Here is a 16,143-nt window from a genome sequence, read left to right on the forward strand (position 1 = left end):
ATCTGCTGTTCTTTGAATATAACATGTATTCTCTTTCATGTCTCCGTGTCTTTACCTGGCTGCCTGGCTAATTCCTCTCTATGCCCAACACTTTCTTCCCTTCTCTCAAGACCCAACTCAAGTAGAAAGTCCTCTGTGCAAAGGTCCTGCATTTCCCAGCTTCACGAGGAGCACACCTTTCAGTTCTGGGGGAAACATGCACAAAGCTCTATTTTCATAGTGCCATCACTTTTATCAGCCCACCCAGACCCCCGAGTGGCACTTCCACTACCAGATCTCCATCTTACAAATCTTAACTAAATAGGGGCAGGTTCTTACCAGCCACCCCAACCCTCATGATGCTCCAGTTCCATTCTCCACCCACATAAATGCACTGGTAGCGTATCAATTGGTGGAACCAAGTAACACAAGAAGACTGCTATCCTTTGGTCTAACAATCAGGTGTAAAGGCATCTCCAGGGAATTCAGGTGGGAGAGTGGCAAAGTGTTTCTAAATATCACTTTTTTCACTTTTTGGGTCAACAGAAGATTATTAAACTAGGAACACAATAACTCTAACTTTTGAAAAAGCATACTTTTTAAGTTCTCTCTCTCTCTTTTTTTAAACTCCAACCTGAAGGGAAGGTCAGGATGCTTACTCGGATAAATCCATTTTCCGGAGGAGCTGGCCGAGGACACCCTGAGTCTGATTCTGGGTCAGGGAGGTCTGTTTCTTTCATATATTCATCGTCATTGATGCATGCTTGTCCACTAAAAGGGAACAATACATATGCGCATATAATAAACATGTATATACATACGCACATATATTTAATGTATATTTATGCATAGAGTGCATATATATATATTAATAACAGGATTATATGCTAATTAGACCTTCTGGGAGACCAGCCAGGGAGGGCAGTTGGGGGCCAGCAGGCCAGCCGGGGAGGGCAGTTGGGGGCGAGCAGGCCGGCAGGCAGAGTGGTTAGGGGTGATCGGGCAGGCAGGCAGGTGAGTGGTTAGGAGCCAGTGGTCCCATATTGGGAGAAGGATGTCTGACTGCTGGTTTAGGCCCGATCCCTGTGGGCTTCCAAAACAATTAAGACAAAACTGGCAATTGGACATCCCCCAAGGGGTTCCAGATTGGAGAGGGTGCAGGCCGGACTGAGGGACACCCCCTCCCATGCACAAATTTCGTGCATCGGACACTAGTATGTGTGTGTGTGAGAGAGTATATATATATATATATATATATATATATATAATGAAAAGGGTCACAGCAGGTAAAATGCCTCACTAACATGCTGTGTTGGAAGAGGGAAGATTCTAGTTCTTTCTTTGCTTAGCAGGAAGGTAATCATGCCTTCACTGTGCTGGGGGTCCCTGGCCCACCCCTCCCACCTCCTTACTCGTTCTGCATGATTGAGATGGAGCAGTGCTCCTCTTGCCGACTCTCCCCCTCGCAGGGCTTCCCCCCTCGCAGCGGGCCGGGGTTGTTGCACACTCGGGTTCTTGATCTCTTGTAGGTGACGTCGCACTGGCTCCAGGAAGACCAGCAGCCCCAGTTCCCATCCACCGCATCTGGAAGGCAGGCAGCCCCGCCCACGGTGATGGTGAACCCCAGGAAACACGGGCTTCGAAGCCAGGCCAACCTGGTTCCCCACTTTTCTGCTGTGTGGTCCTTTGTGGAATATCAGAGTTGTTGTGAGGTTAAGAGGAAGTTAGGGCCCTAACCTGTTTGGCTCAGTGGATAGAGCATCAGCCTACGGACTGAAGGGTCCCAGGTTCGATTCTGGTCAAGGGCACGTACCTTGGTTGCGGGTAGATCCCCAGTAGGGGCGTGTGCAGGAGGCAGCTGATCGATGTTTCTCTCTCATCGATGTTTCTAACTCTCTGTCCCTCTCCCTTCCTCTCTGTAAATAAATCAATAAAATATTTTATTTTTTAAAAGAGGAAGTCAGAGCCTGACCCACCACCTGATTTCCTTTCCTGGCCCCCACGGCTGGATAAAATGGCCACAGTTGTGAATCATTTTCAACAACCTGCAACCTACCTCACACATAGGTATATGCATACATACATGTATAAATACGAACTTCTTCTGAGTGGAATATATATCAAACCGTGTGTTTACAGGTAATGGAATATTTTCCTACTCCTATGACACATCCCCCTTCTGAGGAGGGTCAGGTAACTTTGAACATTACTTAGCCCTGAATGAAAACTTCAGCTAGGGTTTAATTTATCCCTATTACAAAGCTGTCTTCATTCTACATTACAACACACAAAAGCTTATCACACGCATTGTATTTTCTAGTATTTTATTTATGCCATATTACAGGCATTGTGCTGTGCATCCTTTATGTGTAGATTAATCTTTGGCTACAAGCTGACATTATCCCCATTCTCTGGATGAACAGATGGAGGCACAGAGAGGCCAGGCGACTTCCCCAAGGCCACAGAGCTGGTAGGTCATGACAGGCTCCTCCCAGGGCTGTTGGACTTTGGAGTGGAACTTTTTACAGGCTTATCTTCCTTGTGAGTTTGCGTAAGGTGGGAGGTGCTAATGGAAGTTGGTCTGTTTTCAGTGACCCTCCTAGCCTCCCTCACGATGAGTTCCTGGCACTTACCCGATTTAAAGTCCGGGGCGCGCCTCTCGCAGTTCTCTCCGTAGGTGCCGCTCTGGCACACGCACACGCATTCGGTCCCCGAGAGAGTGGGGCGGCCGTTGTTAGGACACGGAGCGCACTGGCAAGGGTCAAACTTGGCTGCGTATTCCTGGAAAGCTCTCCTGAGGTTGTTCCGTCGTGTCACCGCACAGGAGATGTTTCTCACCAAGTCCGTGATGGGAGCGAGCTAGAGAGGGGGTCTAGTCATGGTCATGTCCCTTTGCCTAGGTAGCCATCACCGCCCAGTTCCCAAGGCATGGAAAATCCCACCGTCACAGGGGTTATTGCAGAATATAGTATCTATGCCAGTTGCACCCATAGGGAAAGGGATGAGTTTCTTTCCGTTTCTTTCTCACAGCCGCTCTCAGCAAGATTCGCTTGCTTCTGTTGTCCCGAAAGTATGGCAGGTGTGATGTGCCTGGAGCTTAGGTTCCCTGGAAATTCTACTCTGGAGATGTCCCTTACCTGGACCTGCATCATGTGACGTGTTAAGCGTCAAATGCACGCATCAAAATACTGAGCTAGGTGAGCAGGGGCGAGGCAGCGCAGGGATGTTCTGCTGGCAGCTCACTGGGTTTGACCCCAGGTGAAAGGTCCAGAGGATGAAGAGAGCCTCTCTGGGTTCTTTGTTCTCCCAGGGGCAAGACTGGCGTTTGGGGGAACCGGATGAGACAGTGTAGAATGGGAGAAAGCGGAGAGATGAACTCACTGGTAGGATGAGTAAAGATTTGCAGCAAGAAATAATGGGGCTTGCACAAAACCAGGGATCATCTTATTAACATTTTAAAACCCCAAAGGAATGACTAGTTGGTGCCATGGGTGACTCACCGGTGCCCAGGCGGGTGGCTGGATCTCACTTTCCTACCACAACCCGGAGAGCGTGCTGCATCATCAGGCTGCGTGTGCATTAATCTACGTTCATAGTGACTGCACACCTGCCTTCATTTGAACCAAATGAGCAGGACAGCCTGTTAGTGGGCATTTTAAAATGTGCTTATGTTTTAAGCAAACACTGGTTCCAAATGGACTAGGACTGATATGTGGGCAAAGTGTTCCATGAATAATAGAAATCACCTTCTTATGGAATGACAACAAATATAAGACTGGTACATTTAATCAAAGTTTATAGAACCAGAGAGCCACATGGACATAAAATCCCACTTATCCCACAGAGCTATCCGTGAAGGCTTAGGAGAGCTCACCAAATAGAGAGTTGCAAGAAATTACAGAGACCGAGTTTTTTGCACACCTTGGAGAGATGAAGAATGCTACTCAAGGCAAGTTTAAGCAGTTTTATTCACTAAACCCCCTTTCCTGATATTCTACGTATGCTGCAAATTCTAACTATGTATTGGAGAATGCCTGCTTGAATAGCAAAAGCAATAGACGTGTAATTTCACATTGCAAACGAGGCCCATTGTGCATGCACCCTAAAGAAAGACATTTCCTTTATCATCTCGGAGCAAAATGGAAAAGGCGTTGTGTGGCAATTCCTTTGGGCTGCCAGAGAACTATTCAGCTCTCTCACCCATCATACTTTTCACTCTTACCTTAAAGTCAATCACAACAGGATTGTCCTTCAGCGATTCTACCCACTGAGAAAAGACATTCTCGCCAGGACCCGAGGTCCCCTTCTCCCACACCAGAGCCGCGGAGTACTCAGACCTCCCGCCTTGAACCAACGAGATGGCTTTCTCTGCTGCCTGCATCATCGAACCTGCAAGGTGTTTTAAAAATAATTACTCATTTAATTTTATTGCAAATTCAACCTTTAAAGAAAAGCCTGTTTGCCCAGAGGTGGATGGTAGAGGCATGTAGCTCCATTAAGTGAGCTAAGTGAAGAGCGAGAGCGCCGCTCCGCGTCCCCACAGGCAGTTCGTGAAAGCAGTGCCAACAGTGCCACAGCTGCCGTGCATTCAGCAGCTTGCATATAATAAGCTGCACACATTATCTCGTGCAGTGCTCACAACAACCCTGAGAAATAGGTGCTATTGTAAACCTGGACAATAAAGTGAGAAATGCATTGGCCCCCAAAGTGTGGTTACTAGGAAGGACTGGGGGGGGCTGGATGTAAATGCAGCCCAAGTCCTGACTACTCTGCTCCCTGCTCTCTGATGCCAACCCCCCACTTTTGATACGTATTAGTATATGTCTGGCCCCCGGGTTGATATAGACCCCTGGCTTCTGTTTGCCAATGTGTTGAGGGCCACACTGGAGACTTCCGACTACAGAACAAAGTTGATAGAGTGCTTTTAAGCGTAAAGACAGGAGTAAAAGCACAACTAACCAAAGGAAAAGAAAAAGAAATTAAACTTCAAGTAAAGAGTTGGCACAATGTTTCTTTAGAGGCGATGATATTTACTATACATAGCACAGATTTCTATATAAATTTGCAAAAACAATCTCTATTAACTAATGGTGTCTCTAACTAATAAGAATCGAAACTGAGGAATAGGAAATTGTAGAAAGAAACACAATCAAATGAAAAGGAGGCTTGTGATATGGGTGAGAGTTAATGCCATTAATTTGATGTCGATTCTTCAGGGCCAGGAAGGATTAGCCTTGCCCCCACTGTAAAACAGTCTAGGAGGACTAGAACTATGGGGGAAATACTCTCCCTGTGAAGAGTAGTCCGATCTTTTTCAAAGTGAGGCATGTGAAATAATACAGAAGGGTATAAATAAAAGAAAATTTTAGAAATTTTTGTATTTATTTTTCATGTAAAGAATGGTTAAGAAATCAGTATTTGCCAATATATCTTATACCAATGACAGTGACAAAATATAATTCTCTGAAAGTAAAATTAATAAAGTTAATTACATGCAGAAAATGTTTAAAGTAATTCCTAATAAATGCAGAGAAAAACATCCAAACCTTAATAATCATGACAAAAAACCTAATGGAAATGGAATGACAAATAGAATTTAAGATGTGGGAGTTAGTGTCCTTAAAAATAGGCAATTATATTTTGTCTTTGCAGTGTGTCATTTGTTTCAAACTACAATGGTGATAGTTTTCAGTGTTTATTTGTCTTTGTACCTTAGTTTTGAAATCTCCCTTTTCAGTCAATTCTTATATTTAGTCTTTTTGCCTCTGATCTCTTAATTTATGGAATTTACATTCTGATTAAGTTATTCTACTGCATGAAAAACTGGCATGGAAACTGCATCCCTTCTTCTACTGGGTTATGCATGCTGCTCTCCTTTTTCCTCTTTTTTCTTTTCTTCTGATATAATACAAATGCACGGGTGTCAAACCAGTTCTCATTTTGCTCATGCTTCACATGGGCATCTGCAAGGAGACCATCTATACGCTGATATTTTAAACTATCTAGTTATGATAGTACATATTATATTTTTATTTGTTCCCTGTCTCCCCATGAGAAGATAAGCTTCACCTTTTGGAAGTTTCTGTGATTTTGCTTCCCCTTGCCCTGAGCGAAATGAGTTGCAACCTGTCAGGGGAAGTAAGGGAACTGGAGAACTTTACATGGAGAGAGGAGTTCTTTACAGTGGCAAGGCACAGAGGAGAGCATGCCTGAGTCAGGGGACTGCCCACACTCCAGCTAGTCAAAGGCAAAGCGGCAGGGACTTCCCTTTCAGGCTATGTGAAAGCATGACATGCTTAAGGCGTGAGAGCTTCAAGGTAAGAATTGCCTCAGAGAAGACTCCTCTCAGAAAATGTGTGGACAGACTGAAAGGAGGCAAGGCTAGAGGCTGGGGGCCAGTCAGGAGGCTTCTGTGGTGATCCAGGTGGGAAACGAATGGAATGTGTGCCATGGAAATAAAGAGATGGGGACAACTAGGAGAAATATCAGGGAGGTAGTGTAATCACTCAGTGGATACAGAGGCTAGAAAGAGGGAGAATTGATAGCTAAGAGGGCAAGAGGGCAGAGGTGAACACTGTGCTCGTCCCTCCCAGGACCACCTCAAAATTACAACTAAGTGCAGAACAATCAACCTGGAGAACCACCTGAAGACTAGCTGGACAGAACCCCTGAGACCTTTTAAAAAATCCTCAATGGAAGATATGTTTTACAGTGAGGAAGGGAGGGAGGGAAGGAGGGAGAGAGAGAGAGAGAGAGAGAGAGAGAGAGAGAGAGAGAGAGAGAGAGAGACATTGATGTGAAAGAAACATTGATAGGTTGCTTCCTATATGTGCCCCCACTGGGGATGGAACCCACAACCTAGGTCTGTGCCCTGATGAGAATTGACCCTGCAACCTTTTTGGTGTACAGGATGATGCCCCAAACAATGGAGCCACCGTGGCATATCCCTCTGTATTTTTAATGGCTGGTTATACATATCATTACTTTGTAAGCTTCTTGATAGGAAGGCCTGATTCGCTCCCATCTTTATATCACAATGGCTCATATTGGGTTCAGCCCATGGGAAGAATCAATAAATATTAATTAAATTAAACAACTTAAATATAAGATAAAGAAAACCTTAGCCATTTCCCCCTTTAAGTAGTGTTAATGATGCCGTATTTGCACTCTCTCCCCACCACACACAGGGCTCTGAGGTAATAACTGAAATAGGTGCAAATTGAAAAATCCCACAGTCCTGTGCAACTGGTCCTAGCTTACTGTCAGCCTCGGGGAGCACTGGGGAGCTAAGGGAGAGAGTTGTCACCTTCATATTTCTCTGACATCTTGTTGGTGGTGCACCGGTGTTCCACTCTTTTTCTTTTAAGGAAAAGAATGCGTTTCGTTGTTTCAATCCGGATACAATTTTGAGCTTCTGACTCCGTTAAGCCTAGGAAACGGAGCACAAACAAAACCTCCTGAGCTTTCAGAGAAGAGCATGAGGGTCTGCATCAGCCGCCATCGCCTCTAATTGCCGTGAGTGTGAGTGAACGACAGTTCTCGCCTACAGATCCAGTCCTTCACAGACCCTGCGAGGAGCCTGAAAGAAGAGGTACTTATGAGTCCCTGCTCCCTCTCCCTTCTACCCTGGCCCGGAGAAGCACATATGGGGTCATTGTGGCCCAGCCCAGGGGACCATGTTGGCCTCTCCCTGTTGCTTCCGTAGAATGAACCTCTAAGCTTGCCCATCCTACGGGCCGATGCCACTGTGCAGCCCTGCACATCAGAAGATAAACACACACTGTCTGTGCCCTGCGGTCGGATTTTGCGGGCCATGGCTGACTCTGTGAAACCTCCGTCCACTTCACTTTTCCTTGTTCATCATCAAAAATGTGAATCCTGTTGGTCATCTCTCCTTCCCTGAATGCCCATTCTCATACTCACCTGCACTTCCTCTCCGACTCAGCTGCTCGCTTCACCTCTACCTCCAAAACCTTTCTGTTTGCTCTCAGAAATTCTGACTTTAACGCCCTCCCCGACTCTTCTCTTGCTCTCCTTATTTGAACTCAAGCCTGCATTGGATATGCTTTTCGTTGTCTCTAAGGGAGGTTGGTACTGCCCCATTCCCAGCCCTTTCAGCTGTGGGAGCTGGGGGTGACCACATCTTCCTCACTCCCCAGGGCTGCTTCCATGGGATGCTTTTGCACAGTTGTTTATGTCTTATAAAAATTCCGATCTCTGAGGCTGAGGCTGAGGCCACCCAGTTCTAATACCCTCAGTCCTCATGGTCCTTGTCTTTCACCAAACTTCCAAGCATCATTAATTGAAGATTGTGTCACTGGAACCACTCTTTCCCACCACAAAGCTTGCCATTATCCTCAATGACTTCACCATCGATGTGGATGTCAGGGGTTGACGGGCACAGTGCAGGGAAACAGATCTTGCCATTTGTACACTTGTGTGGTACTGCCTACCTGGGGTCATTTGAGGAGAATCCATGTTCCCTTTTTGTTAACTGCTTCCCAAGCCACCTGACCTGCTACCGAAACATCAGTTTTAGAATCCAGGTTTTTTGATGTTTAGTTAAACATTGCCTTGCAAAACACAAGCACACAAGAGATAGAGCTGTTAATCTCAGCCCTTAAGCACCTTAAAGCAAAGTTGTTTATCAAATACTGATATTTAGGGTTGCAGGTCACCATAGGCAGGAAGGAGTGTGTTTAGAGCTTGAGGCACAGTTGGTGAGATGCTAAACCTGAAACCTGAAGGAGAGATCGCTGAGAAATGAGGCTGAGTGGAGGAGCATGGGGAGCGCCCACTTCAGTTTTCTCAGTAGTTTTCTCAATAGTTTGACCCATTGGAAGAGATGCATTAGAAGTTGTAAGAAGTTCTTGATTTGAAGTCCCCATGCTTACCTTGTATCTTTAACTTTAGAAAGAAAAGACTGCTATTTTGATCAAGCTGAATAAACATAAGTCACTTTTCTCCTGATAGTATTGTTCCTATAAGTGGGTGAGTCAAATGTTTAGGCAACATTAGGAATTTAATGTCCCTATAGCAACAACTCCCATCTTTTCTTATTTTTTTGTTAGGTTTTGATTATTTGTAAGTTAAAATTAAATGTTATGTGTACAATTCATTAATGATAACAAAATTAATTAACTATAAGCTTAGTTAAATCCATTTTCTGAGGGTTAGAGGAGAATCCTTAAAGAGTTGAATGAAGAATCCCTCTTTTGAGCCATGGTTTTGGTCATACAGTGATTAAAACATCAAGGCTTCATCAGTGAATTTCTGAATAAGCCTTTTCTTCCCTGTAGCAGATCCTAGAGCTTGCTGCCTGACCTCTACCCACAATGACCAAGAGGCAACTTGATGCTGTAGCACTTGGCCTCTCAAACCCGAGTGTCCCTCTGCTGGGGTGTGGGGATGAGTATTTTAGAAATGTCCTCAGCTACTTAGACTGGACAAAGGCCAATAGTGCTACTTGAATATGTCATACCAATAAGTAGTGAGGCAATTAATTTTTCTGCTCAAATTAAAAGCAGAAAATGACTTCTCAACACAGGGAGTTTAAAATTACCATCTTGCCTATTATGATATTTTAATTCTTTAATGTTTCACTGAATTCCTGAAATTCTTTTCACCTTGCACACTGAAGCAATGTCAACTTTTATTCAAGGTTTTAAATTGACTATGGGACCCTGAACAATATGGGAATAAATCAAAGGATGCAACTAAAAAGCAATTGAATTTTGTTTATTTTTCCTGAGGGAGACAAAGTGCTATGAAATATTCAAGTCCTGGTGTTTTGAAATGAATGACAAGGGTTATGATTCTTATTGAATAAAGCAAACAAAGACAGCCTGTACTCTGGTATCATGTCATGGCTAACTCAAGGGAGAACAAATAGAAAGAGAGAAAAGGGAAGAGGCCATAATAGATATTTATCTAGATAATGGGCAAAACCAGGTAAGCACAACCCCTAGAGAATTCTATTTCATTAAATTTTGCTTCTGTCTTGGTGTGCTTCAACTTAACCACAATTAAGATTGTGCACCAATAGTGTTATTATGACTCAGAGAAATAAATAAGTATATATACTAATTGAACATAAGAATATATATTATGTTTAAGAACATTGAATATAAGAATATGTTTTATTGACCATATTAAGTATATATATATATATATATATATATATATATATATATATATAGTGTGTGTGTGTGTGTGTGTGTGTGTGTGTGTGTGTATGTATGTGTTTGTGTACACAGGTGTGTATGATGATATATTTCCAGTTTCCTACCACATCTCAAACTCCCTTTCTTCCCCTTATTATGTGTCACTCTCTATCTCCATTTACAGAGAAAGAGACAGAAGGCGAGAATGTTCCAATAGGGAAGGGTAGTTCATCACTCTTCATTCTGGTTATGGGGTTTCAGCTATTAAAACGCTGGAATGTTGATTAAAGATTCACATCATTCTTTACCTGCCCTGATCTCTAAGCCTTTGGAGGCTTTGCTCTGAATGGGCGATGAGTCCAGCTCATCAAGCGAGAAATTATTCTCTGAGCCATAGCCGCGGTAACTAGAATAAAATCATCTCAAGGGTGAATGAAAACAAGTCAAGGGCCGGAGATTTCCCCCCATGATTTTTGCCAGCATTCATGTTGATGCTAGTCTCTGTGGCAGGAGACATCACATTCATCATGCAAGCATCGCTCCGATGGGAACGAGAGCTGACAAAACAGGAGGTTAGGCGGTGTGGAGAGCGCATCACAACATAAACCTTTTCTGTTTCAGTAACTCCATCAGGTGAAATTTTTTAGAACTTTTAGTGAAAGTATTTCTCAAAGACATTTGTCCCATCTCCTCTCTTAGGAAGCTGACCAGGAGGGATCTCTGGTCACCTAAGGATCGAAAGAACTCAGGGCAGCCCCAAGAAACATTCGTGTTTGCGATATGAGGTGTAAGAATGGAGGAATTGATACTCCATTGACACCAGTGTTGTATTTTTCAACAAATCCCTTGTTCCTTTTTTATAAAGTTACATGATCAAGAATTGTGACTTATTTGGGGGAATTGGTCAGTTGAATTCTTGTTACCATTCAGTGTCTTAACCATGTTCTCAAGAGACACGTGGTAGAATCATCACAGGATCTGTGCCATTTCCCACAGGGGTCTGAAAACAAATTATTTCAAAGGCACTTAAGCTGTACTAATAAGTAATATTTGCAATTTAATATAATACTTAAGAAACCAAGATTTATTTATAGGCTAAGGTGTATATTATTATTTTATATGTAGGCAGGAAAAAACCACTGGCTGCTAGTGAATTTGCTATACTTATTGTTCTATAAAATTATTATCGCCTATAAAAATGCTGTAAGTCAATGATCCTTTAGGATTTAGTTCCAGGACAAATCTTGTTGACCTTGGGGGAAGGGCACGCTCTTTAGGTCACTGCTACTGAGTCGCTTATGACCTTCCTAAATGTCAGAAAATTCAGAGACAAATCTGATGCTCCATCGAAGATGTTATGCATATGTATTTTTCCTTCTTTGTTGGTCCTAATTTACTGTTTTTGTTTTATTTCCTTGACTTTGCACTTTTGGCTGTTCTTCATGTCATTTTGAAAATAAAGACGGGTCTAATTAAGGTTCATAGAAAAGAATGAAAATGATACAATAAGAGAAAAAGACATCACCTGTGGCCAGATCAGCTTATGAAAAGGGGGGCGAGGTAAGCATACCCGAGTTCTTCAGCTCCTCGCGGCTGTACTGGTAGAGGAGGTCATACACGCCGCCCAGGGAGCCAGAGGTGAAGTAGTGAGTCCCAAAGTTCTCAAAGATCCGGCTGTACAGGGCATAGTTGTAGTCCAGAGGCAGTTGGTTAAGGGCTTTTAAAAAGACATTTGAAAGCTGCAGGTCTTTACTTTTCATTGTGAAGTTTAAGACTTTTATAACCATGTGGATCCTAATAAAACTGGAATCCTAAATGGAAGAGGAGAAAAGAGTGAAAAGGAAAGATGATTAAACACAATGAAAGCTTGTTGTTAGGTACCAAGCACTTAACTGTCATCTATTTAGCATTCGCTTCATTTCAATCTAATATCACAATTTTAACTCGCTATTGCATGTTCTCACATGCAAAATTATAATTTTCACGTTATTGTCCTGTTCCTTTTCCTGAGATGTAGAAAGCGCTAAACAAGATGAGATGATCTCAACGATGTACACCGTGCGACTGAGGCTTATGTTCCCTACCAAAGAGAGAGCAGTTCTCAGAAAAGCAAATCTTTTTCTCTTGATCGTCAATCATGGCTGCATCCCTACTGAGTTTTTATTTAGAAAGCCTTGCCAGTGCAAATAATTGAAAAGGGATTATGCAACGAGTTTTCAATTGCAAGTTATGCAACTGAGACTCAAGTCCCAGCTTTGTCACTAACTGGGAAAAAGCTTTTAAATTCTCTATGTCTGTTACCCACGAAATGTCATCTGGTGTGCAGATGAGGGCTGTGCCTTGTGACTTTTCACACCCTTCAGCTTAACATCAACCCAAATGCTATGATTCAAAATCACTAAGAGGCAAAATTAACCCAAATTATCTATATTATCTTTCCTCCACCCAAAAGCAAAAATATTTGTTTGAAGGTTTAAAAAAAAATCATTTCTTGTTATGTCGGGTTGGTTTAGGATTATGTGGTTAGTTATTGTGCTCCAAACTTCATTCCATTAAATTGTTCTTCTACACAGCCACTGAGTTTTATAAGTGTATCCATGTAACTGCTCTTTTAAAACATTTTTATACACTTTATCTAATTTCTCAATTTACCAAATTGTAGTGTTTGAGAAAAAAAAACACACAGAAAGAAGAGTACATTTTAGCAAAAGAACTTCATAATAACCTTAAATTATTAAACAGCTATCTTCCTGTGTGCTATAATCATGGCACACAATGACTGCTTACACAAAAGGAAAACAATAATCCCAGGATTGAAAAGGAGCCACCATCCCCTTCCCCACTTCCCTTCTCTTTTCCTCCCTCCTCTCTACCTTCCTGCCTCCAGCGCTAAGACCACGGAAGTGAACAAGGCCAAGGTCTTGCCTTTGTGGAGCTTCCATTTTGTAGGTGCATTAAGTCTATTTTTAAGTTGAAAACCTGATTTTTGTCATAGAACCCTGGCTTTTGAAAGTAGGAGGGGCATTTTGCTTTTACTAAGGGGCGCACTCACTCCCTGGAGATCTGTAATACTTGTTGAGATTTGGCCATTGAAATAAATGGTTCAAAACTTCCAGGCAGCAGTAAGAACTAAATTGTGGGAAATAGAAGTGAAACTGGTAATTCAGCTGAGCAGGAGCACCTCCGGGCGCTCCACCTGTCAGTGCATTTGTCAGTCCTGGTGGCTTGAATTGGCTGTCATTGGCCAAAAGGTTACGTGACAGTAAGTTATTAACCACATATGATCCAGTTCAACATTTGGTGAGATCTTTTTTTGTAAAGCAAATTGGAAAAGCACTAACTCTTACTGAGAAAACTGGCATTTTGACTTTGAAACAGATTATAAGCCCAATTATGAAAAAGATGGCAGAAGAAACAGGAAACAGCAGCCAACAGAAATGAATAAGAAAAAAATTCAAAATGGGAGGAAAGCAAGCAAGTATCTCAGTGAGAACACTAAATGTAAGTTGGCCAAATTTCCCTAGCAAAAGCCTGACACCACCAGATTACATTCAAAAAGCAAAGCTCTGTGACATGGTTTGCAAGAAATACATACACTTAAACCAGTAAGACCAAGAATACAACCATAAACATAGCCAAACACATGCAAAAAGGAAGCATCATTATACATATGACCTCCATAATTTTTGAAGTGGGATAAAACACCATGAAAAAACACTAAAGCTATTTGAATATGAGTTTGAAATCCTACTGATTGGATATCAACCCCCGCCCCCTTCTTGTCTCATGATTGCTGGAATTGGCATTAATTTCAGGAAAGAATAAAAGACCAGGAACCATTTTTTTTTTTATTTTTTTTTTTTACCTTTTTGTGGGAAGCTTGAATGGCTTCCTTGAAAGCAGAATTTTGGGTGGAGGACTGACTGTGTGTTGAGGAATAAAAAATTGGCACATGAAAACCCCTGTCTTCTTTGTTCGAAGCTGAACTTTTTTGATCTTTATTCTTTCCAATAGGAGTTAAATCTGAATAGAACTCTGTTTTCAAGTCATCTTCTTTAATTTCCACCTGGAGAAAAGTCCATATGAAATATAACAAAATGTAGGAAATGCTGGAGCTACTTGTAAAGATCTAATGCAATGATCATTCATTTATGCATTCAATGAATCTTTACTGAGGACTCATTTTGCTAGAGAACACGGAATAATATTAGCTCCTGCCCGCAGGGAGTCGGTAGTTTAGCTAGGGAGAAAGACCATCACAAATACTTAATTCAATGTATGAAGATTGTGCTGCCCAGGGAATTGTCACAAATAACTATAAAATCCAGAGAGATAATACCAGGAAAGTCTAGCTCACGGAAATGACTCAAGCTGAGATGTAATGGGTTAATATGCAACGAGGACTATTTTCATTCTGCCTGTGAATTTGATGTAGTTTGCAATCTGATTTCAGATATCTTTCAGAATATTAAGGCCTAGAAAAGGAGAGGGCAGGTCCTGTGTGATCATACTCTGGAATCATCCCCATCCCTTCTAGCCTTATTCAGTGTTGGGCATCAGCACTCTACTTGCCATGTCTGCAAGGCAGAGGACAAATGATCAATTGGTTCTGGCTGGTGGGTGGTTATGAGTCTTCACTAGCTTGGTCTGAGAAGAGAAAAATCTAGTGGAGCTGATTTTTTAAATTAATTAATTAATTAATTAATTAATTAGTTTACTTTTTATTGTTTAAAGTATTACATATGTCTCCTTTTCCCCTCCCCATTGTCTTCTCCCTGGCTGCTCCCATCCCCCAGCACATGCCCTCACCCCCAACTGTCTGTGTCCATGGGTTATGCTTATATGCATGCATACAAGTCCTTTGGTTGATCTCTTATGGAGCTAATTTTAAAAATAGCTAAATACTTGTTATGTTTATACCAGTAAGAAAAGAATAGTAGATTAATTTAAAAAAGGTTGCAAAGCAAATTGAAGAGTACTTGTTTATGTGAAAGATGCTTGTCTGGTTTGCAATGGAAAAATTTCTTCTTGTTTTAAAATATTCAGTATTCAAATACACTGTGAGGCAAACCATATGTCACAATTAAATAGCTTGCACAATTATTCAAGGAAAGATAAAATAACTCCACTGCAAAAAGTTCTTGCTCAACAGTAAAATATAGTCAAAAGTTCAATGTTACTTTCAGATATTGCATTGCACACCACTTAGCATTTAAAATGTCCAGGAATAAAGCTCTTAATGCTGAAGCAATGCAATCATATTTAGCTATAGTTGCTGACATTTCTGCACCATGCCTCTAAAAGCTTAGATTACAAATATTTTATTTCATGAACGAGCTCTCACACAAGAGAAGATGTGTCAGCTTAAAGAAAAAGATGTTGTCATGTAAGGAAGGGGGCTTGGGTACCCTGGCAGAAGTTCAGAGAAAATCTGACCACACATTCATTAGCTTGGTGGGAGGGTAGGTAGGCTCACAGACAAGCAGTGCTGAAAAATGAGATAGAACTGGGAAACAGCCAGGTCGTGTAGGCCCTCTAAAATACTGGGATTGGATTCTAAAGGCAAGCTTTTACATATAAGATCTTTAAAAATACTAACTGAATGAATGAAAAATTGGGAGTATTACCATCACATTTGTGTTTTGCCAAGATTATATGGAGTATAGTTAACTAAAGTGGAGGCAAGGAGAGTGGTTTAAAAACTATTGTAATAAGCCAAGTGGGGATGGAGCTCTGACCAGGAATTGAGCCGTGACCTCTTGGTTCCTAGGTCGACACTTAACCACTAACCCACACTGGCCAGGTTGTTAATGTCTTTCTTGATATAACCATCAAGGTCTCATCTAGTACAGGCAGCACTGAAGCAGGAGCCAGGATTCTAATTTGCTCTGCCTTTTACTTGCTGCACAACTCCAAGAAAATGGATGTTACCATTAAAATAATGTATTTTCTGTTTCTCTTATCATAAATTAAAAGTAATAGATTATTTTGTTTAACAAGT

At 41.9% G+C, this 16,143-nt stretch overlaps 1 protein-coding gene across 1 annotated transcript in view; it reads right to left on the reverse strand.

The window, feature by feature from the left end:
- C6 (complement C6) overlaps nucleotides 1–16,143 on the reverse strand; it is a 48,382-nt gene that overhangs the window by 11,957 nt on the left and 20,282 nt on the right. The window contains exons 7-13 of the mRNA XM_036310700.1: nucleotides 14,008–14,208; nucleotides 11,713–11,953; nucleotides 7,286–7,408; nucleotides 4,202–4,368; nucleotides 2,613–2,838; nucleotides 1,392–1,563; nucleotides 639–750 (exon numbers count right to left, since the gene is read on the reverse strand). Of these exons, the coding sequence (XP_036166593.1) occupies nucleotides 639–750; nucleotides 1,392–1,563; nucleotides 2,613–2,838; nucleotides 4,202–4,368; nucleotides 7,286–7,408; nucleotides 11,713–11,953; nucleotides 14,008–14,208 (1,242 nt within the window). The remainder of the gene's footprint in view (nucleotides 1–638; nucleotides 751–1,391; nucleotides 1,564–2,612; nucleotides 2,839–4,201; nucleotides 4,369–7,285; nucleotides 7,409–11,712; nucleotides 11,954–14,007; nucleotides 14,209–16,143) is intronic.

The sequence above is a fragment of the Myotis myotis genome, unplaced genomic scaffold, assembly GCF_014108235.1.
Source record: "Myotis myotis isolate mMyoMyo1 unplaced genomic scaffold, mMyoMyo1.p scaffold_m19_p_5, whole genome shotgun sequence".
NCBI lineage: Eukaryota > Metazoa > Chordata > Mammalia > Chiroptera > Vespertilionidae > Myotis > Myotis myotis.